We start from the raw sequence: 15429 nt of genomic DNA, 5'->3' as shown, positions 1-15429 counted from the left end.
GAAAAGAAATGAAAAAAAAAAACAACTTCATCGTCTCATCCCAGATGTGATACTATGATAGACAAAGCATCAGACTGAATTAGAATTAGAATTATCAATGAAGATAATGAGATAGCTAAAGCATCAGAAGCCATTAGGCAGTGAAGTGGTGAAAACCCCCAACAGCCAAATGTTACTATAGTCATAGGAACACTTGGATAAACAGAAACTGACAGGACTTAACCATTTGTTTTTTTAAAAGGCCTTTTAATGAGGCCTGCTGCAATGTTAGAAGTTGGAAATAAAACAACATGCCAACCTACACTTCAAGAAGTGTGTACGAACGATGTGATGTGACATCAAGTGTGCCAGGCAGATTAGTGCCCCCCCCCAATTCTTTTTAATTGAGACGGGTTCCCCCCCCCCCCGTTTTCCTTTCGGCTGCTTTTTTTGTGGAGGGTATACCGCTTTGTTTGCCTGTGTTTTATTTGGAGGGGGCGTGTAGATATGCTTTTCCAGTTTGGGGGGGTTGAGGTGGAACTTATGAGCATCACCAGTTTTTCTTCAGCAAACTGGGTATTTTGTGGTGTCTGTGATTTCCAGTTGTGTTCCCAAGGTCCAAAGGGTTGGGGAACCCAATCTAGAGCATTTCTGGTGGGGACATTCCATTGGTTGGGACATCTTCCTGCATGAGATGGGCTGTGGGGAAAGAGATAATCACTGAAAACTAGGAGCACTTTTTGCGTGACTCAGGGGGGCCACCAGGGAGAGACTGTCAGGGGTGGGCACTTCTCTGTACAGAAGTCTTTGTTTATATGAAAAGATAACACATCAAAAGCCGTATTTTAAGTTTTATCTACCATGTGTTCTAATATTCTTTGACTACAGACAACCAGAAGATAGCACCTGTTCCTCAGAATATAGGGCAACGGTGTTGAAAAACACTCTGGGTCACACACTTAGCCCTGCACACAAAGTCACACTTCTCCTCCTGTCCCCACTATTGCAGTTATTAATTTCAGCAAAATGGGAGTCTTCTCCATGCTTCCTGTGCATTTTATAGAACTGATTGATCAAGGGGCAGGGTAAACATGCAGCTCAGTGCCACTTCTCAACGTACTTATCTTCTACATGAACACCACTCAAATCTTTGGTAAAAAAAGATACCTTATTAATATTGTGTCATATACACAACACAAGAACTTGAAAATTAGATGAGTGTTGATCCTCCAGCTGTTGCGGAAAACCTTTTCTTTCTTTTTTAAAAAATCCTCTGTAAACATCTTTGAATATTTTTCATCGAGCACATTTCAGCATATATGATCTCAACAATGAAATAAACCAATTAACAAGGTTCTTTAAAAGCAAGGAAAGGTTTTTTGTCATTCTACTCACCATTCCATGATTCAGCCAAGGTGGTATAAAATTATCAAGGAGCTTTGGGTAAACTAGTTCTCTGTCATAGATGTAGATGCTCCAAAACATTGTTACGACAAACTGGAGGCAAGGAGAGAAACAGAAAGAAAGAAAATGGGGGGATTTTTTTGTTAAAGAAAGGCACAGTATTGTATTAACATTTAACACTTCATTTATGGGTGTAGAAATAAATACACTGTTGTTGTTCTAAGAGAAATTTCCCTTTAATTGATTTAAATGCACAGTATATATCTGGCATAGCCCAATGCTGTGTCCTTGGGGGTAATCTCTCTGCCTATTCTCCAGACAGCGGCCTTGTGGTCAGAAGTGAATTTTGCCACATAAAGCAGTCTATCCACACATGCTATCCTGAGACATTACATAGAAAATCTGAAAATAGGTATAATATTAAAGCATGGGAAATTGTTTTCTTCCCTTTCAGAATTTCCACATTTTTTAGTAAGTGAAACTTTAGGCAATTTTTTAAAAAACAACTCTTTAAATTAAAAAAGCATTGAGTTCTTGAGTCGTCATCCAACTAGATGGTCATTTCATATTCCAAAAGCATGTACATCTTCTGTCCTACTTTTTATATTTAGGTTATAAAATACAATTTTTGATATACGAGCCTCCGGGCTAGTAATAATCACACACAATTTTTGTGAAGTCAATAATGGTGACGCATGTGAAGGAGTCCGTTTCAAAGTAGAGGGAGCTAGTAAGCGTTGTCCCAATTCAAAACAAGAACTACTTGAATACCCTGCCCATAATTTGCAGACACAGACAGCAAGAGTTGTAATCAAGTCAACTCAACGGAAATATGTTCTGTTTTGCTAAAGTCAAATGCATGCCAGCTGGCTTTATTGAGCAAGCAAGAAAGGATTTATTATTTATTTTTTTGGTTTCTATACTGCCCTTCATCCAAAGATCACAGGCCAGTTTACAGCAGGCCAGTTCATGAGAACAGGAATAATCTGAATCTATAAGAGAAATTATTTGGACTGCTGACAGGAGCTTCAGGCCGAGAACATGTGACGCCATTGTGAAAACATCTGCACTGGTTGCCCGTTTACTCTGGGACAGGTTCAAGGTCCTTGTATTAATCTACAAAGCCTCGAACAACTTAGGTCTAGGGTACCTCAGGGATTGCCTGAACCCCAGCTTCATCACTGAGATCATCTGCAGCAGTGTCTCTGGTCGTTTCCCTGAGTTGGTGAGGCTCATTTGACAACAGTGAGAAACTGAGCCTTTAGTGTCATTGGCTCACTGCTGCGGAATACTCTGCACACATCTGATTACTGATCTAGTAGCCACACACATTCTGCAGCATGGGAGAGAATGAAAATCCTGACAGTTTTATCTTATTTTTTACTGTTGTAAACCACTTTAAATATACTTTTGTGATAGAGCCGTACATAATCTCTTTAAAATAAATAAATAAAATACAGTGGTTTATTGTGCTCCCATATTTCTTATATTTCCAATGCACAGATGATTGCTGTCATATTTTGGAATAAATAATTTGCAAGTGTTGTGAATATGAACTAAATTGCGTACAACGGAGGTTCATTTGCCTGAGTTTTTGACGTGAACATCTATTGTGACCTTTTCATTCACCTGAGAGTGAAAACAGATCTTCTCTTAGCCATACAAGAAAAGTTTGGAAGCTGTTCTCTCAATGCATAGCGCCCTAGTTTCAAATATATTTGTCCATCTGTTAGGATGAGTACTGATGCCTGCTCAAGCTAACTTAAGATTTGTGCCAGGAAAAATAAGTTATGATGGACCACATGCAAGGCACTGCAAGTAAAATGCTCTACAAGAAGTAACTCCCTTTCTTGTGCCAATACTTGGGTTGGCACACATCCGTCCCCCCCCCCTTTTGATGCAGTTGACATGCAACTGACTGAAAGGCTGGGCAATGGAAAAAAATGATACAAACCCCCCATTTTTCTAAGACGACATACTGTATTGCAAGGGGTTATGGTGACCTTGTGAAACACAACTGGCATATGAAACATATGCATCAGGAAATGAACTTTCAGGGCTGCATTAAAAAAACAAAAACAGGCCTGATATTAATGGATTATATTGAGTTGAGCTGAATCATAACTGAGTGAGTCCAACAGAGTTGGCGAGCACATGAAGTATCTTGTGAAGCAACGAAAACTTATACTTTGCCAGTGAGGTAAAAGTGAAAAAAAGAGAGAAGAAGATAGGTAGTTCCATCTGTCTCCTAACCAAAGTCAGCCTATGGAAGGAAATGGTTCAGCAAGGCTGGCTGCAACCATCTGGTGTTCCAGGTGGCCAGATTTGTTTAATGAAAGCCCAAAACACAGGTATGCCTGGGGTACGAAAAGGATGCACAAAAGAACAATTCTAATTTTAGTCAGTTTCCACTCCAGAAAATACAGGCACGTAGCTATAACACACATCAATTTTATTTTCTTTACAAATGCACATACAACAATGGGTAAGGTTTTCTCTCTAACCAGGCCTTTGGCTAATTAACATTTCGTGGCCTTTTAAATGAGTTTTTGTTTTATTATGCATTTTGTGTTCTCATTTTGTATTTTTATGTTGCGAACCAGCCTCTGACCTTTGGATGAAGGGCAGTAATTTGTTTGTTTGTTTGTTTGAGTCTTTGGACCCTCTACATATTTCAGAGAGATCAGATTGGATTTTACAACTCAAATCTCTTACAAAATTAGAAAACCCCTACAAACCATCGTGCTCCTCTAAAAATCCTGTGAAACCAGCCCAGAAAATAGCTGATAATGCTTTGAGAACTAATTAGTGCAGTAACTCTGAAGCTAATAAGAATCATAAAACAGTGCCTGACACATGTATCCAATCAACTGTTGAACACAGGAAAAAAAGACAAAACAGAGAATATGTGTTTCATGAGAACCCTGCTTGGCTCCCTCTTGTGCAGCCTTTAAGCAGTCCCGAAAATGTTTTTTCTTAATCCCAAGTTCTCTATTGATTTCATTGCTGGCCCTCTATATATGATTCTATCTGGTGCTGCTTTTATTATATGTTTGTTCAGTTCTATAGTTTAAACATTTATATTGTAAACTGCATTGTAAGAACTTGTCTTTATTAGAAATAAAATAAATGCAGAATACTGTTTTTCAGCAGTGGCACCAATTAGATTCCATGGCTTTATTTGCAGGATGTAGCAAAGCTCTTCATCGTGAGACAAAGGCTTACATAATCATGCCCAATGCGTGGAAATGCTGCCTTGTGAACGTGCATAATGCATGAGGTTGTGACATTACTGTGAAGTCATGCAAAATTAAAATGTGATTTTCTACATCTCCTGTGAGTTCCTGCATCTCCTGCAAATACATCCAGCAATCAGGCGAAGTTGCAATAAAGTGAAATAGTTCTGCAACCAGGGCCTTCAGTTCTTTCAGCTTCTAAACAAAACTTGTGAATGATTTGTATAGCTAGAACCAGCTAGCTTGTAATATCCAGTCTCGCTTCCCAGCAGCATGGGCAATGTGATGAATAATACGAACAAAACAATGTCCCTCTTCCGTGGTGAAGAAATATTTCCATTTCCCTATTCTACTTTAAAGCTGCAGAAAGCAACGTGACAAGGTGTCCTCTGACTAAGAATTTAAAATCAGGAAACAAACCAGTGATTCAAAAAGAAGGAAGGGGTTTTTTTTGCACATTGGTGCAAAGGTGGTTGAACAAGATGTAACTGCAATTTGTCATTCTATAAATGTTGATCTTTTTAAAAAGTATCCTTAGAAAGAACAAAATTCAGTATTGTTGTTTTTAAAGAACATAATAGCAGTCATGTGGAATGGCCCATCCAGCATCCTGTTCTCACAGTGGCCAACCAGATGCCTGCGAGAAACCTACAAGCAAGGACCTATCAGAAGAGCACTCTGCCCTCCTGCAATCTCCAGCCACTGGTATTCAGAAGCACTCCTGCCTCCATGGAGCCAGAGCATAGCTACGCCACCAAAATCTGTGTAATCCTCTATGAAAGCCATCCAAGTTAGTGGCCATCATTGCCTCCTGTGGGAGTGAGAACCAAACCCATGTGTTGCATCAAGTACTTTATTTTACCTGTCCTGAATCTTTCAGCATTCAGCCTGAGTTCTAGTGTAACGAGGGAGAAAAGCTTTTCTCTATCCACTTTTCCCATGTATAATTTTATAAACTTCTATTGTATCACCTCTTACTCTAAGCTCAAATGCTGTGACCTTTCCTCATAGGGGAGTTGCTCCATTCCACTGATCATTTTGGCTGCCATTTTCTGGACCTTTTCCTACACTTTTGTAGAGCCTCTCTCTTATTTAGGCTGCTATAATTTCAGTGATCATGTATAAGAGTGCAAGTTTGATTACCCAATGCATTGGGTTGTTTCCCCCCTTACATTTCTGATTTACCTCATTTTTAACACCATCTGTTATGATGCTGTATTGCTATGAATAAAAGAAAAACTAACTGAAGTATATTGGTAGGAACTGAAAATAAGGTGAAACGACCAAAAACATAAAAATGAGAAACAACTAAATGATGGTTTCCATTCTTTACTACGCACTGGCACACTTAGGGCTTCTAAAAATAAGAACAATATGGAAGCCACTATTGCACACAGTATTTGAATTTAATAAATTGTGGAATTTTCTGCTTTACACATTACTGCTGTATGAATTAAGAATAGAAATAACAGAGAAATGTATAGGTTCTGTCATTGCTTAAGAAGACAAGGGACTGTTGGAATGGGAGCAGTCCTACAGAGTGCTCTAAGATTCTATCTTCTCCATCCAGAGTCACTTTTTAACACCCTCATGGAACTGCTGGAAGAAGCTGTGCAAAGACTTAAGATTAATGCCATCAGTGTGCAAATAGCTCGTGGCTCTATTTCTTCTTTTCACCACAGTGAGAAGTAGAGAAAACTTTGAATTAATGTCTATAATCGGGGATGAACTAGATGAGAGCGAATGTACCAAAACTCAATCCAGACAGGACAGAGATATTGAACGTAGGAGGTTTGATTAATCCGGGAATTTGGAGCTTTAAAAGCTCACCTTTTGAGGCAGGCTTTATAAACTCGTGAAGTTTTTCTCTGAAACTGGTTGGCGAGAACTCTGCCAGAATCGCTATCTATGCCTGCTCCTTCAGGGTGGTTACTGACCTCTATGAGGCATTTCTTCGTAAATCTAAAACACTACAAAATGCTTTATGTGTGGCTACCTTTGAAAACACTGCTTTCTGTGATGTGCGTGTGTTCAAACTTGTGGTTGATTTTATTGTTTTTAACTGTTTTTAATACTCTGTTGCGAGCTACATAAAGTGGTCCTTCGAGGCATGTTTAATAGGCTATAAAGAATAAACAACACACAGAGAAAGATGAAATTGTGTAGTCAGAACAATCCAGGGATCCCCCCCAGCAGCAGCACCCCCACCTTTCTGAAGCCAGTGCACCAAGTGGGCCATGCAAGGTGGAGCACCTTTAAGCTCTCTGCGTTGTTTACTGGGCTCTGGGAGGCTCCCACAAGATCTCGCAGGAGCCTCCCAGAGTCCATGTGAGACTTCGTGCAAGTTAAACGTTAGCAAGTTGCTAGTCAATTGTATACTACCGGTATGAGCTATGTGGGGGCTACATGTCTCAAACTGGAAGTTAATTACTTTGCATGTACTTACAACTCCAATAGGGAAAGCTAAGACAGCCATCATCCAATCACGGAGGGAAATGAGTTTTCTTAGTTGTCTTTCTTGCTCTTGGCTGTCATTTCCTTTAGTAAGGAGGCTGGAAAGGTCTGTCAATACGCAGATCCCGAAAAAGACTGCTTGAATAACCTGCATTAAAAAAAATTAAAGATATATATACTGTATATCTTGAAGGATGTACAATGTAACACAAATTCCAATAGTTTCATAATGATGTTGCGGCAGCCAGGCTAGGACCTCCAAAGTTTCCATTCTGGTTGTGGATTAAAATATTAGAGTGCCAATATACACCATCTCTACTGTAAATAAGACCAATGCAGTTGTTTTTACAGTAGCGATTTTGTTAAGCCATTTTCTAAGATATACCATACATCGAAAATACCAGAGGTTACCCTTGTGTGAGGAATCTTCTCACATAGGAAGCCAACGAAAGGGTGTGTGGCAGTAATCAGGCACATCAGAAAAACCACTAATATGGAAATGAGGAAGCAGAAAAGAGGCCATCACAAAGGAATTTTAGAACGTGACGCAGAGAGAGTTAAAAGGGTGGGGGCCTGAGAATTCAGGACAGAAGTAGGGCTAGTGGATGAACATGACTATCCTGTTTGCAAAGGGACCCAAGGGTGTCAGGGCCTGTGGTCTAGATCTCCATTGGTGCTATGTTCTTCAGAATGAAGAGCTAAGCCAGAGTTAGCAGCTTTATAAGACCTGGTAGGACTCTGTTGGTCCCCTGTCACCAAACTTCTGCTGATCTGCTTATCTGACCCCTGCAATGCCACAATCTGGCCATCTGCAGAGGTGGTGCTAAAGCACAGCAGTGGTAGCTTTGTCCACAGCAAAAGTCCTGCTTTTCACTATAAAAGTGCCTGCTTCAAAGGCCCAAGTGTTTCCCAGCTCCTCAACTCTATTCATCGCCAGATGAAATTTGAATAAAGGAGAATGGGTAGCAGCTATCTTCAACCTTTGGAGCTTCCCTGTCAACACCTGAAACACTTAAGAAATGGCACTGCTCAAGTGTGGCCCACATAATTTGTTATGATTAACACTTTACCCTAGATTATATTATGAAGTTGAGCCTTTGATAGCCTGATCAGAATTCAGCAAGAATTCAAAGAATCTGCTAACATGCTTAGGACAAAAAAGTTTTTTGGCTGCTTTTCCCAAAATGTGTGGGCTGAAGACTAGACAGTAATCTCATCCTGGTGAGGGTCTGGAATATTAGAGATTTATGGCCAACTGATAACTAGCCAACTGATGCGAGGTACTAATAAAGCTAACAACTGTATTGCCAGATTTTCTTGACTGGCTTTCCAATAAAGGATGGACATGGATCCAGCTTCCAACAGGTTGCCCATTTTTATCTGCAGAAATGAAATCCTATGCTTCCTGTAATCTAACCAGTAGTTGAGCTAGCAGGTCCCCAATCATATAAACATGTGTTCTTGTCTGAATAATGGTTGAAGGCAGCCCTGTGTCAGGAAGTTTTAAATGTTTGACGTTTTACGATGTTTTTATATGCACTGTAAACTGCCTAGAGTGGCTGGGGAAACCCAGGCGGATGGGTGGGGTATAAATAATAATAAAATATTATCTGTGTATCTGAATAAGTGTGCATGCACCCGAAAGCTTATACCAAGAACAAACTTAGATGGTCTCTAAGGTGCTACTGAACATTTTTTTTATTTTTTATATATTTCAAAAATATTATTGCTATTATTAAATGTTTTACAGCAAGCTGTAATGCAGCATTTCTTCTGCATGCAAGCTGCAAGAATCAAACTGATTCTTTCCAGTATTACCTGCTTAGAATTATATTCCTGTGCCTGACCAACTGGCCTTCAGAAGCAGAGCAATGTGAAGAACAGCAACACAATTTGCAGGAAGACCCTAAAATAAACAACACCTTGCTGCAATGATGATGAAGACCATCTCAAAGATGTGACCACGTTAAGAGACCAATATTTTTCAAGGTATAATCAAGGCTAGCTAGATTACCAAAACCTGTGAATCGATTAAGCCTCACACTAAATGGCTACCTACATTCTGTCCACCTGTGAATAGGAATCAAAGGCTCTAATCCTAGCCCTCCTTACCTAGGAGTAGATTTCACTGAACCGAATAGAACATATGGCACAATCCTAACCATGTCTTCTCAGAAGCAAGTCTACTAAGATGTAAAATCTTGTGCACTTCCGAAAGCTAACAATCACTCTTCTGCATATAACAGACCACAGAAACCTCATGAATAGGAATGGGTCAGATACTTTAGAACACAAATTTGTTTCTAATTTGAATTATTGCTAAACACAATCTTATGGATATGGGAATAAGAAAATGTAGGCATATCCCAAGGAAATACTTATTAGCTATGAAATTGATGACAACATAGAACCGTCTCCCAAAGGCAATGGTGGAAAGCATCTTGACATCCTTTTCAATGTTAAGTGGGACAAGGCATTCCATAATGTGTGTTGGGGGACAATACTGCACTGGCAATATTTTGAGATATGACCTAATGGGCTTTTTTATTTTTGTAACTGAGACTTTTATCCCCCCCCCCCCCCGCAAGCTGTAAAAAAAGAACTGTTTCAAATAACAGCTTCAAATAAAATCACACACCCATTTTCTAAGGGGATAGAAGTTGTACATTTCCTAATCAATCATAAACTAAGCCTGTTTTCATCAGCAGTGGCGTTTAAACAAGGTCACAGAGGGGAGCCAGCCACTCATGCCTCCATTCAGCTAAGCTGAGTATGTGGGCCACTTCACTACTTATGTCCCCAAATGCATGCAGCTAAGTCGACAGGACATGGATGGAGATAGTGTCCCTGTAGCATTTCAATAGTGAGACACAAGTATAAGAGACACATCTGATGAGCCATTTGGGGGAAAATCTTTGTCAAACATTTCACAGCGTCTCGTGATAAATGTGTCTTTACAACCACATGTCGTTAAGACTACGAATCACCAGACATTTCCAAACCACTTCCTCACATGTGGGTTAAGAAAGCCAGTACATAAAAACAACATGGAAGACACCTCTAGGGTGTCAGTGGATGCGTACTTCAGTCCTATAGACAGCTGCATGAAGTAGCATGGGCATAAATACAAATGTGAAGACCGCCCAAATATCTGAAAGACATAGAGCCTGTTGATCGGCAAAGGGGGTCCCTCTTGGTAGTTTCTCCACCCTATAGGCTCATAGGGTGTGTGTGTGTGTGTGTGACCTGGAGGAGGGCATTCTTTGTGGAGTTCCTAGGTTGTGGAATTCCCTCCCCATGGAACCGTGACTGGCATCTTCATCATGTTGTTCCCGTAGTATGCTGAAAATGCATCTTTTTGACCTGACCTTTGACATCTATAGGACCCACCCTATTCTTGTGTCTGTCTCAAACTGTTTTTAATACTGTCTTTTAAATTGTTGCAACCCACCCTGGAACCTTATGCTGAATAAGGTACAGTAATGTGGTGAATATGTAATAACATTAAATACTGATGTTGCTATGGATAACGGCAACAATGGCAACAACATAATTTTTCTATCAAACCTTTTACTTGCTAAAGTTTGTTTGAAATGACTATCAAGCTTCCCCCAATCTGGTGCCCACCAGATAGTTTGGACTACAACTTCTCTCATTCTTGATCATTGTCCATTCTGGCTGATACTGATGGGAGTCAGTACCAGGGTATCAGGTTAGGGAAAACTGACCCTTGAACAATCAGGTGTCTTCCTCTTAGGTTTGCAGACAAACCTTGTGGTAGACAAGGCAGGGAAATGTGCACAATTCCCTGTTCATAGAAGGATTATGTGCACATTCTCCACAAGGCCTGGTGAATGTGCACAATGGCAGGACATTAACCGGACCATTTATATTCCTTGTAATATAATGATAAAATGGGTTTGAATGTGTGTAAAACAAACAAAGATTCAGGTGAATTCCTCAACATTATAGTCAGAGCAGACCCTTTTAATTAATAGATATAGATGGATGCCTATAATTAAACAACCATGATGGTACATAGCTACCTGATCCAGATCTTTAGGCATTCTGGAGATCATTAATACCCAGAAACATTTCTCCCAGAAGGATGATTTGAATGGAAGGATATACTATCAGCTCAAAAAGGCAGCAGCTGGAAATGGTAGCAAAAGCATTTAAATCTTTCAGCACGCAAAACAAATTGCTTGAAAACCTGCCAGGTCACATAACCTTCACCTTGCAAGTCTGCCAGATCCACAAGTGTGTTTTTCCTTTGAAGCAAGCAGAATATGATTTATTTCCCCAGATTATCTGTTATGACTTTTCCTGTCACCTCTGTGTACTTCTTGTAGTCATTTGTCAATCCTTTGACATGGTGTAGTGAGGTGAACACACATTAAGCTTAAGCAGAAAATGTGGCTGAAGATACTATCAAATAAGGAAACATTAAGTCAGACGACTTATCTCTTTTACTACTGGAAGTGTGATTGACTGGGCCACTGTCCTTGAGATCAAACCAGTTAGTTCCTCAGCAGGTTTATTTCCATCTCGCTGCTTATAAAGTTTAGACTGGCATTAAATGGACAACAGTCACCTAATCCTATAGAATCCAGTGTATTAAGTTCAGATAAATCACGAGGGACTAAGACATTGTTCTGACACTAAGCTGTTCAATGTTTATATATCTATGCCAGGTGAAAGCTTCTTTCCCTTCTCATTTGCTTCAGGTCACCAATGGGTTGTTCTAGTCCCCAGCAAGCAATGTTTCCCCATCATGCACATTAATCATCAGTGAAGAGTGGGGAGGAGGTGCTCACCTTACCTCCAGCTGTCTACATCCCTGCTATATACCAGGACAGAGAGGGTGAGGAGTGAACTGGTGTTGATGCTGGCAGAGCGGATGCGCTAGACTGGCTCCGCCAATGTGTTTGCACTGTGCCAGCCTTGCTGTCCTCTTGCTTCTCCCTCATCTCCATCTCAGTATACAGCAGCAAACATGGGTGACTGGAGGTTAGATGAGCACAGCTGCCCCACCCCATCATCTATCACTGACATTAACTATGAGCATAATTCAAGAAGTAGGGAGGAACCTACTAAACCAAAGTTAACATTTATTGAAATTTGGAACAAAGGGAAAAGACTGTGTTGTTTTGCCTGTCAGCAACTGAGGAAGACAGTCCTTCAATCTTGTTTTTAAACACGTGTTTTTGGTAACTCTTTTTTTGTTTCAAATTCAACATAGCCTTGAGTGTCTACGCGTAGCATTTCCAGCCAGGCTGCTGTTTTGCCACCACAGACAGTCGAAAACTTGAGAATGCAGTGAGGGCCTTATCCACCAAGCTTTCAGCTGCCAGGCCCATGTATTGGCTTGGCTGGAAGAGAGAGACTGCAACTGAACCCAGGGGGAACTGTGTGATGACAGTCATCCCAGCAGCACTTCACATAACTCGGCCCAGTACTTCTGGTCAGGCCAGTTGGGCACCGAAACTGGCATCTTAGGGGAAGGCTATGGCGAATTCATATTGACATCTACTTTATTCAGAGTAGAGCCACTGGAATTAATTGGCCTAAGTTAGTCATGGCCATAAATTTCAATGGATCTATTCTGAATAAAGGCTTACTGAATACAACCCACAATGCTTTACTTAATATGATACTTCATACAGGTAAGTAGCCGTGTTGGTCTGACGTAGTCAAAACAAAATTTTAAAAAATCCTTCCAGTAGCACCTTAGAGACCAACTAAGTTTGTCATAGGCATGAGCTTTAGTGTGCATGCACACCAATAGGAGAACACTTCAGTCTCCCAGGACATGCTATACAACAGGGGTGGCCAACTCCCAAGATACTGCGATCTACTCACAGAGTTAAAAACTGGCAGTGAACTACCCTCTTTTTGGGGGTTCAGGTCAAAGTTGTTGAGTTTTTTCATGGAGAAGGTAAAATGTTGAGCTTTTTTAGGAGACCCACAGTTGTTCAACTTCTTTGGAGGGAGCCAATGATCTACCAGTGACCTACTGCAGACGTCCAGTGATCTACTGGTAGATCACGATCTACCTGTTGGACATGCCTGCTATACAAGATCTCAAAGTAGCTGTTTTATTACAGAAAAATTTCAGAAACAGATTGGAAAGAGAAGTTGCTGAATTGCAACTCATTACCAAGCTTAAAACCATGGAGAGACCTGGTTTGAATAAGGACATTGGATTCTTATCTCATTATACATGATAAAGCTTTCTTTAGCACCTCACCCCTTGCTTTTTCCTACAAGACCAATTGCAGTCATTAACAGTCGTTAGCAGTCATCAACAGGTTTACCACTTCTATCAGCCAATCACCCATTCCCAGTCGAGAGCCAGTGTGGTGTAGTGGTTAAGAGCGGTAGACTCCTAATCTGGGGAACCGGGTTCGTGTCTCCGCTCCTCCACATGCAGCTGCTGGGTGTCAAGGAAGGAGTGAAATGGAAGTGATTGGACTATGTTCACAGTATAGTTTATTAAACCAAACATTCTTGGCTTATTGTCACATGTGAACATGGCCATACATCTACCTTCATAGGTAAATGTTTAAAGGAACATCATTTTTAATATATATATATTTAAAAATAGAAAACCTCTAGCCAAAGTCATTTTCTAATAATTGCTATTCCCCTCCTTCCTCCCTTCAGTTTAGCTGTACATACAAAATCTGTCTTTATTGCTTTCCATATCCTGTTTACAAGGCCGGATAATTTCATTAAATCTATATCATCCATTCAGCAAATATGTTTATATGGAATACTTTTTTTATTAGATTACATCTTTTACATTTTCTTTTCTAAAGCTCAGTTTTGTTTGGCTCCTACTCAGCATTGCAGGCTACGCCATTATTTTTACTTAAATATTAATATTACATGCAATGCTACAAATGTGATCAGTGATATATCCTGGGAAGTATGCCAAGAATCAACAAACAGTGGGAAAGGCCATGTAACAGACTAGGTAACATTTGGGACTGCTAGTTAAGTAGGGGGGAAGAGACATGCATTGCAGCTGTCTGTACTAAACTGGGCTTAAGGATAAGGTTTCCAGTGGGAGGAAAGCCCCTAACTTTTTATGAATAAATTGCTTGCTCAATTGGAGGGAGGGGGTGAGCTTGATTTAAGATCAGCTTAGTGAAATCTTTCCCTAATACATAGCAGAGAAATTATGTATGTGAACTTCCTCTAACATGCAGAGTAGATTGCACACTTAATCCAAAACAAAATGGCTTCTTATAATACTTGTTTAAATAAGGTGAAATTAAAAACATTTCCTGTTAGGACTGTTGCCCAGCATCAATATGGTACCTTGTATAGTGGTACCTTGGGTTACAGACACCTCGGATTACAGACACTTCAGGTAACCTGTAAGTAGTACCTCGGGTTGATAACTTTACCTCAGGATGAGAACGGAAATCACGTGATGGCAGCGCGGCAGCAGCGGGAGGCCCCATTAGCTAAAGTGGTACCTCAGGTTAAGAACAGTTTCAGGTTAAGAACGGACCTCCGGAACGAATAAAGTTCTTAACCCGAGGTACCACTGTATTTATGTGATTTTAAAATAAATACTATAAACTATTCCTGATGGCATTTTAGGAGTGCTTTAAAATGTCATGGATTGAGGCTAGTAAAGGTTCTCATGGGTGTGAGATAGCATAATGTGGCTGCACTTTATAGGTGGGAGTAGCAAACAAGGGAATATTGTCATTGCATTCTAAATGGCTTCTCCGTGCTATGAAGACTTCTTGGGTTTTGAACACATGAATGCTGGTACAGAATTGGAAAGCAAGCTAGTTCATCTCCCTGCTTTGAAGCAGTACCAAAAGCCTACCCCCTGCCCTTACGATCAACACAGAAAACAACATACCAAGAGCAGAATGCAGATGTTCCCCACTCAAGTGCCTACAAATAGTTTCAGATAACTAGATGAAGATACAAACACCATTCCAGAAGGGGTACTGGCATGAGGTGGGGGGGCACACTTTCTAGGATATCCTGGAAATAAAAAAATAGAAGATGATAGACTGACTACACCATCCATGGGTCATACTATGAGTTCAGATTTCCAGAGAAGTAAACAATGGAACATATAAGCCAGGCTTTTAAAAGAACAGGAAGAGAAAGTGAGTGAGAATGCACACACATAGCCTGCTTTTCTTGCTAGAAGAAAAATTGAGGGCAACTGCATTCACACCTGACAAAATAAAAATAAAAATGGGTAGGCTATGCATAGTATGGTTATATAGTTATGAGTTTGACCAAACTGCGGGAGGCAGTGGAAGACAGGGGTGCCTGGCGTGCTCTGGTCCATGGGGTCACGAAGAGTCGGAAACGACTA

The 15429-nt window shown here is 40.4% G+C and overlaps 1 protein-coding gene across 4 annotated transcripts in view; it reads right to left on the bottom strand.

The window, feature by feature from the left end:
• The window catches only part of AIG1 (androgen induced 1), a 77221-nt gene that overhangs the window by 50661 nt on the left and 11131 nt on the right, over positions 1 to 15429 (bottom strand). For 3 of the 4 annotated variants that reach the window (XM_035108844.2, XM_060272728.1, XM_035108845.2), the window contains exons 2-3: positions 7066 to 7221; positions 1375 to 1476 (exon numbers count right to left, since the gene is read on the bottom strand). In XM_035108844.2, coding sequence (XP_034964735.2) covers positions 1375 to 1476; positions 7066 to 7221 — 258 coding nt within the window. Of the gene's footprint in view, positions 1 to 7; positions 679 to 1374; positions 1477 to 7065; positions 7222 to 15429 lie in introns of those variants that run through there. The other variant, XM_060272727.1, reaches the window with a different exon arrangement.

Source organism: Zootoca vivipara, chromosome 3, assembly GCF_963506605.1.
Source record: "Zootoca vivipara chromosome 3, rZooViv1.1, whole genome shotgun sequence".
Classification (NCBI taxonomy): domain Eukaryota; kingdom Metazoa; phylum Chordata; class Lepidosauria; order Squamata; family Lacertidae; genus Zootoca; species Zootoca vivipara.
This window is presented reverse-complemented; position numbering and strand designations above follow the sequence as displayed.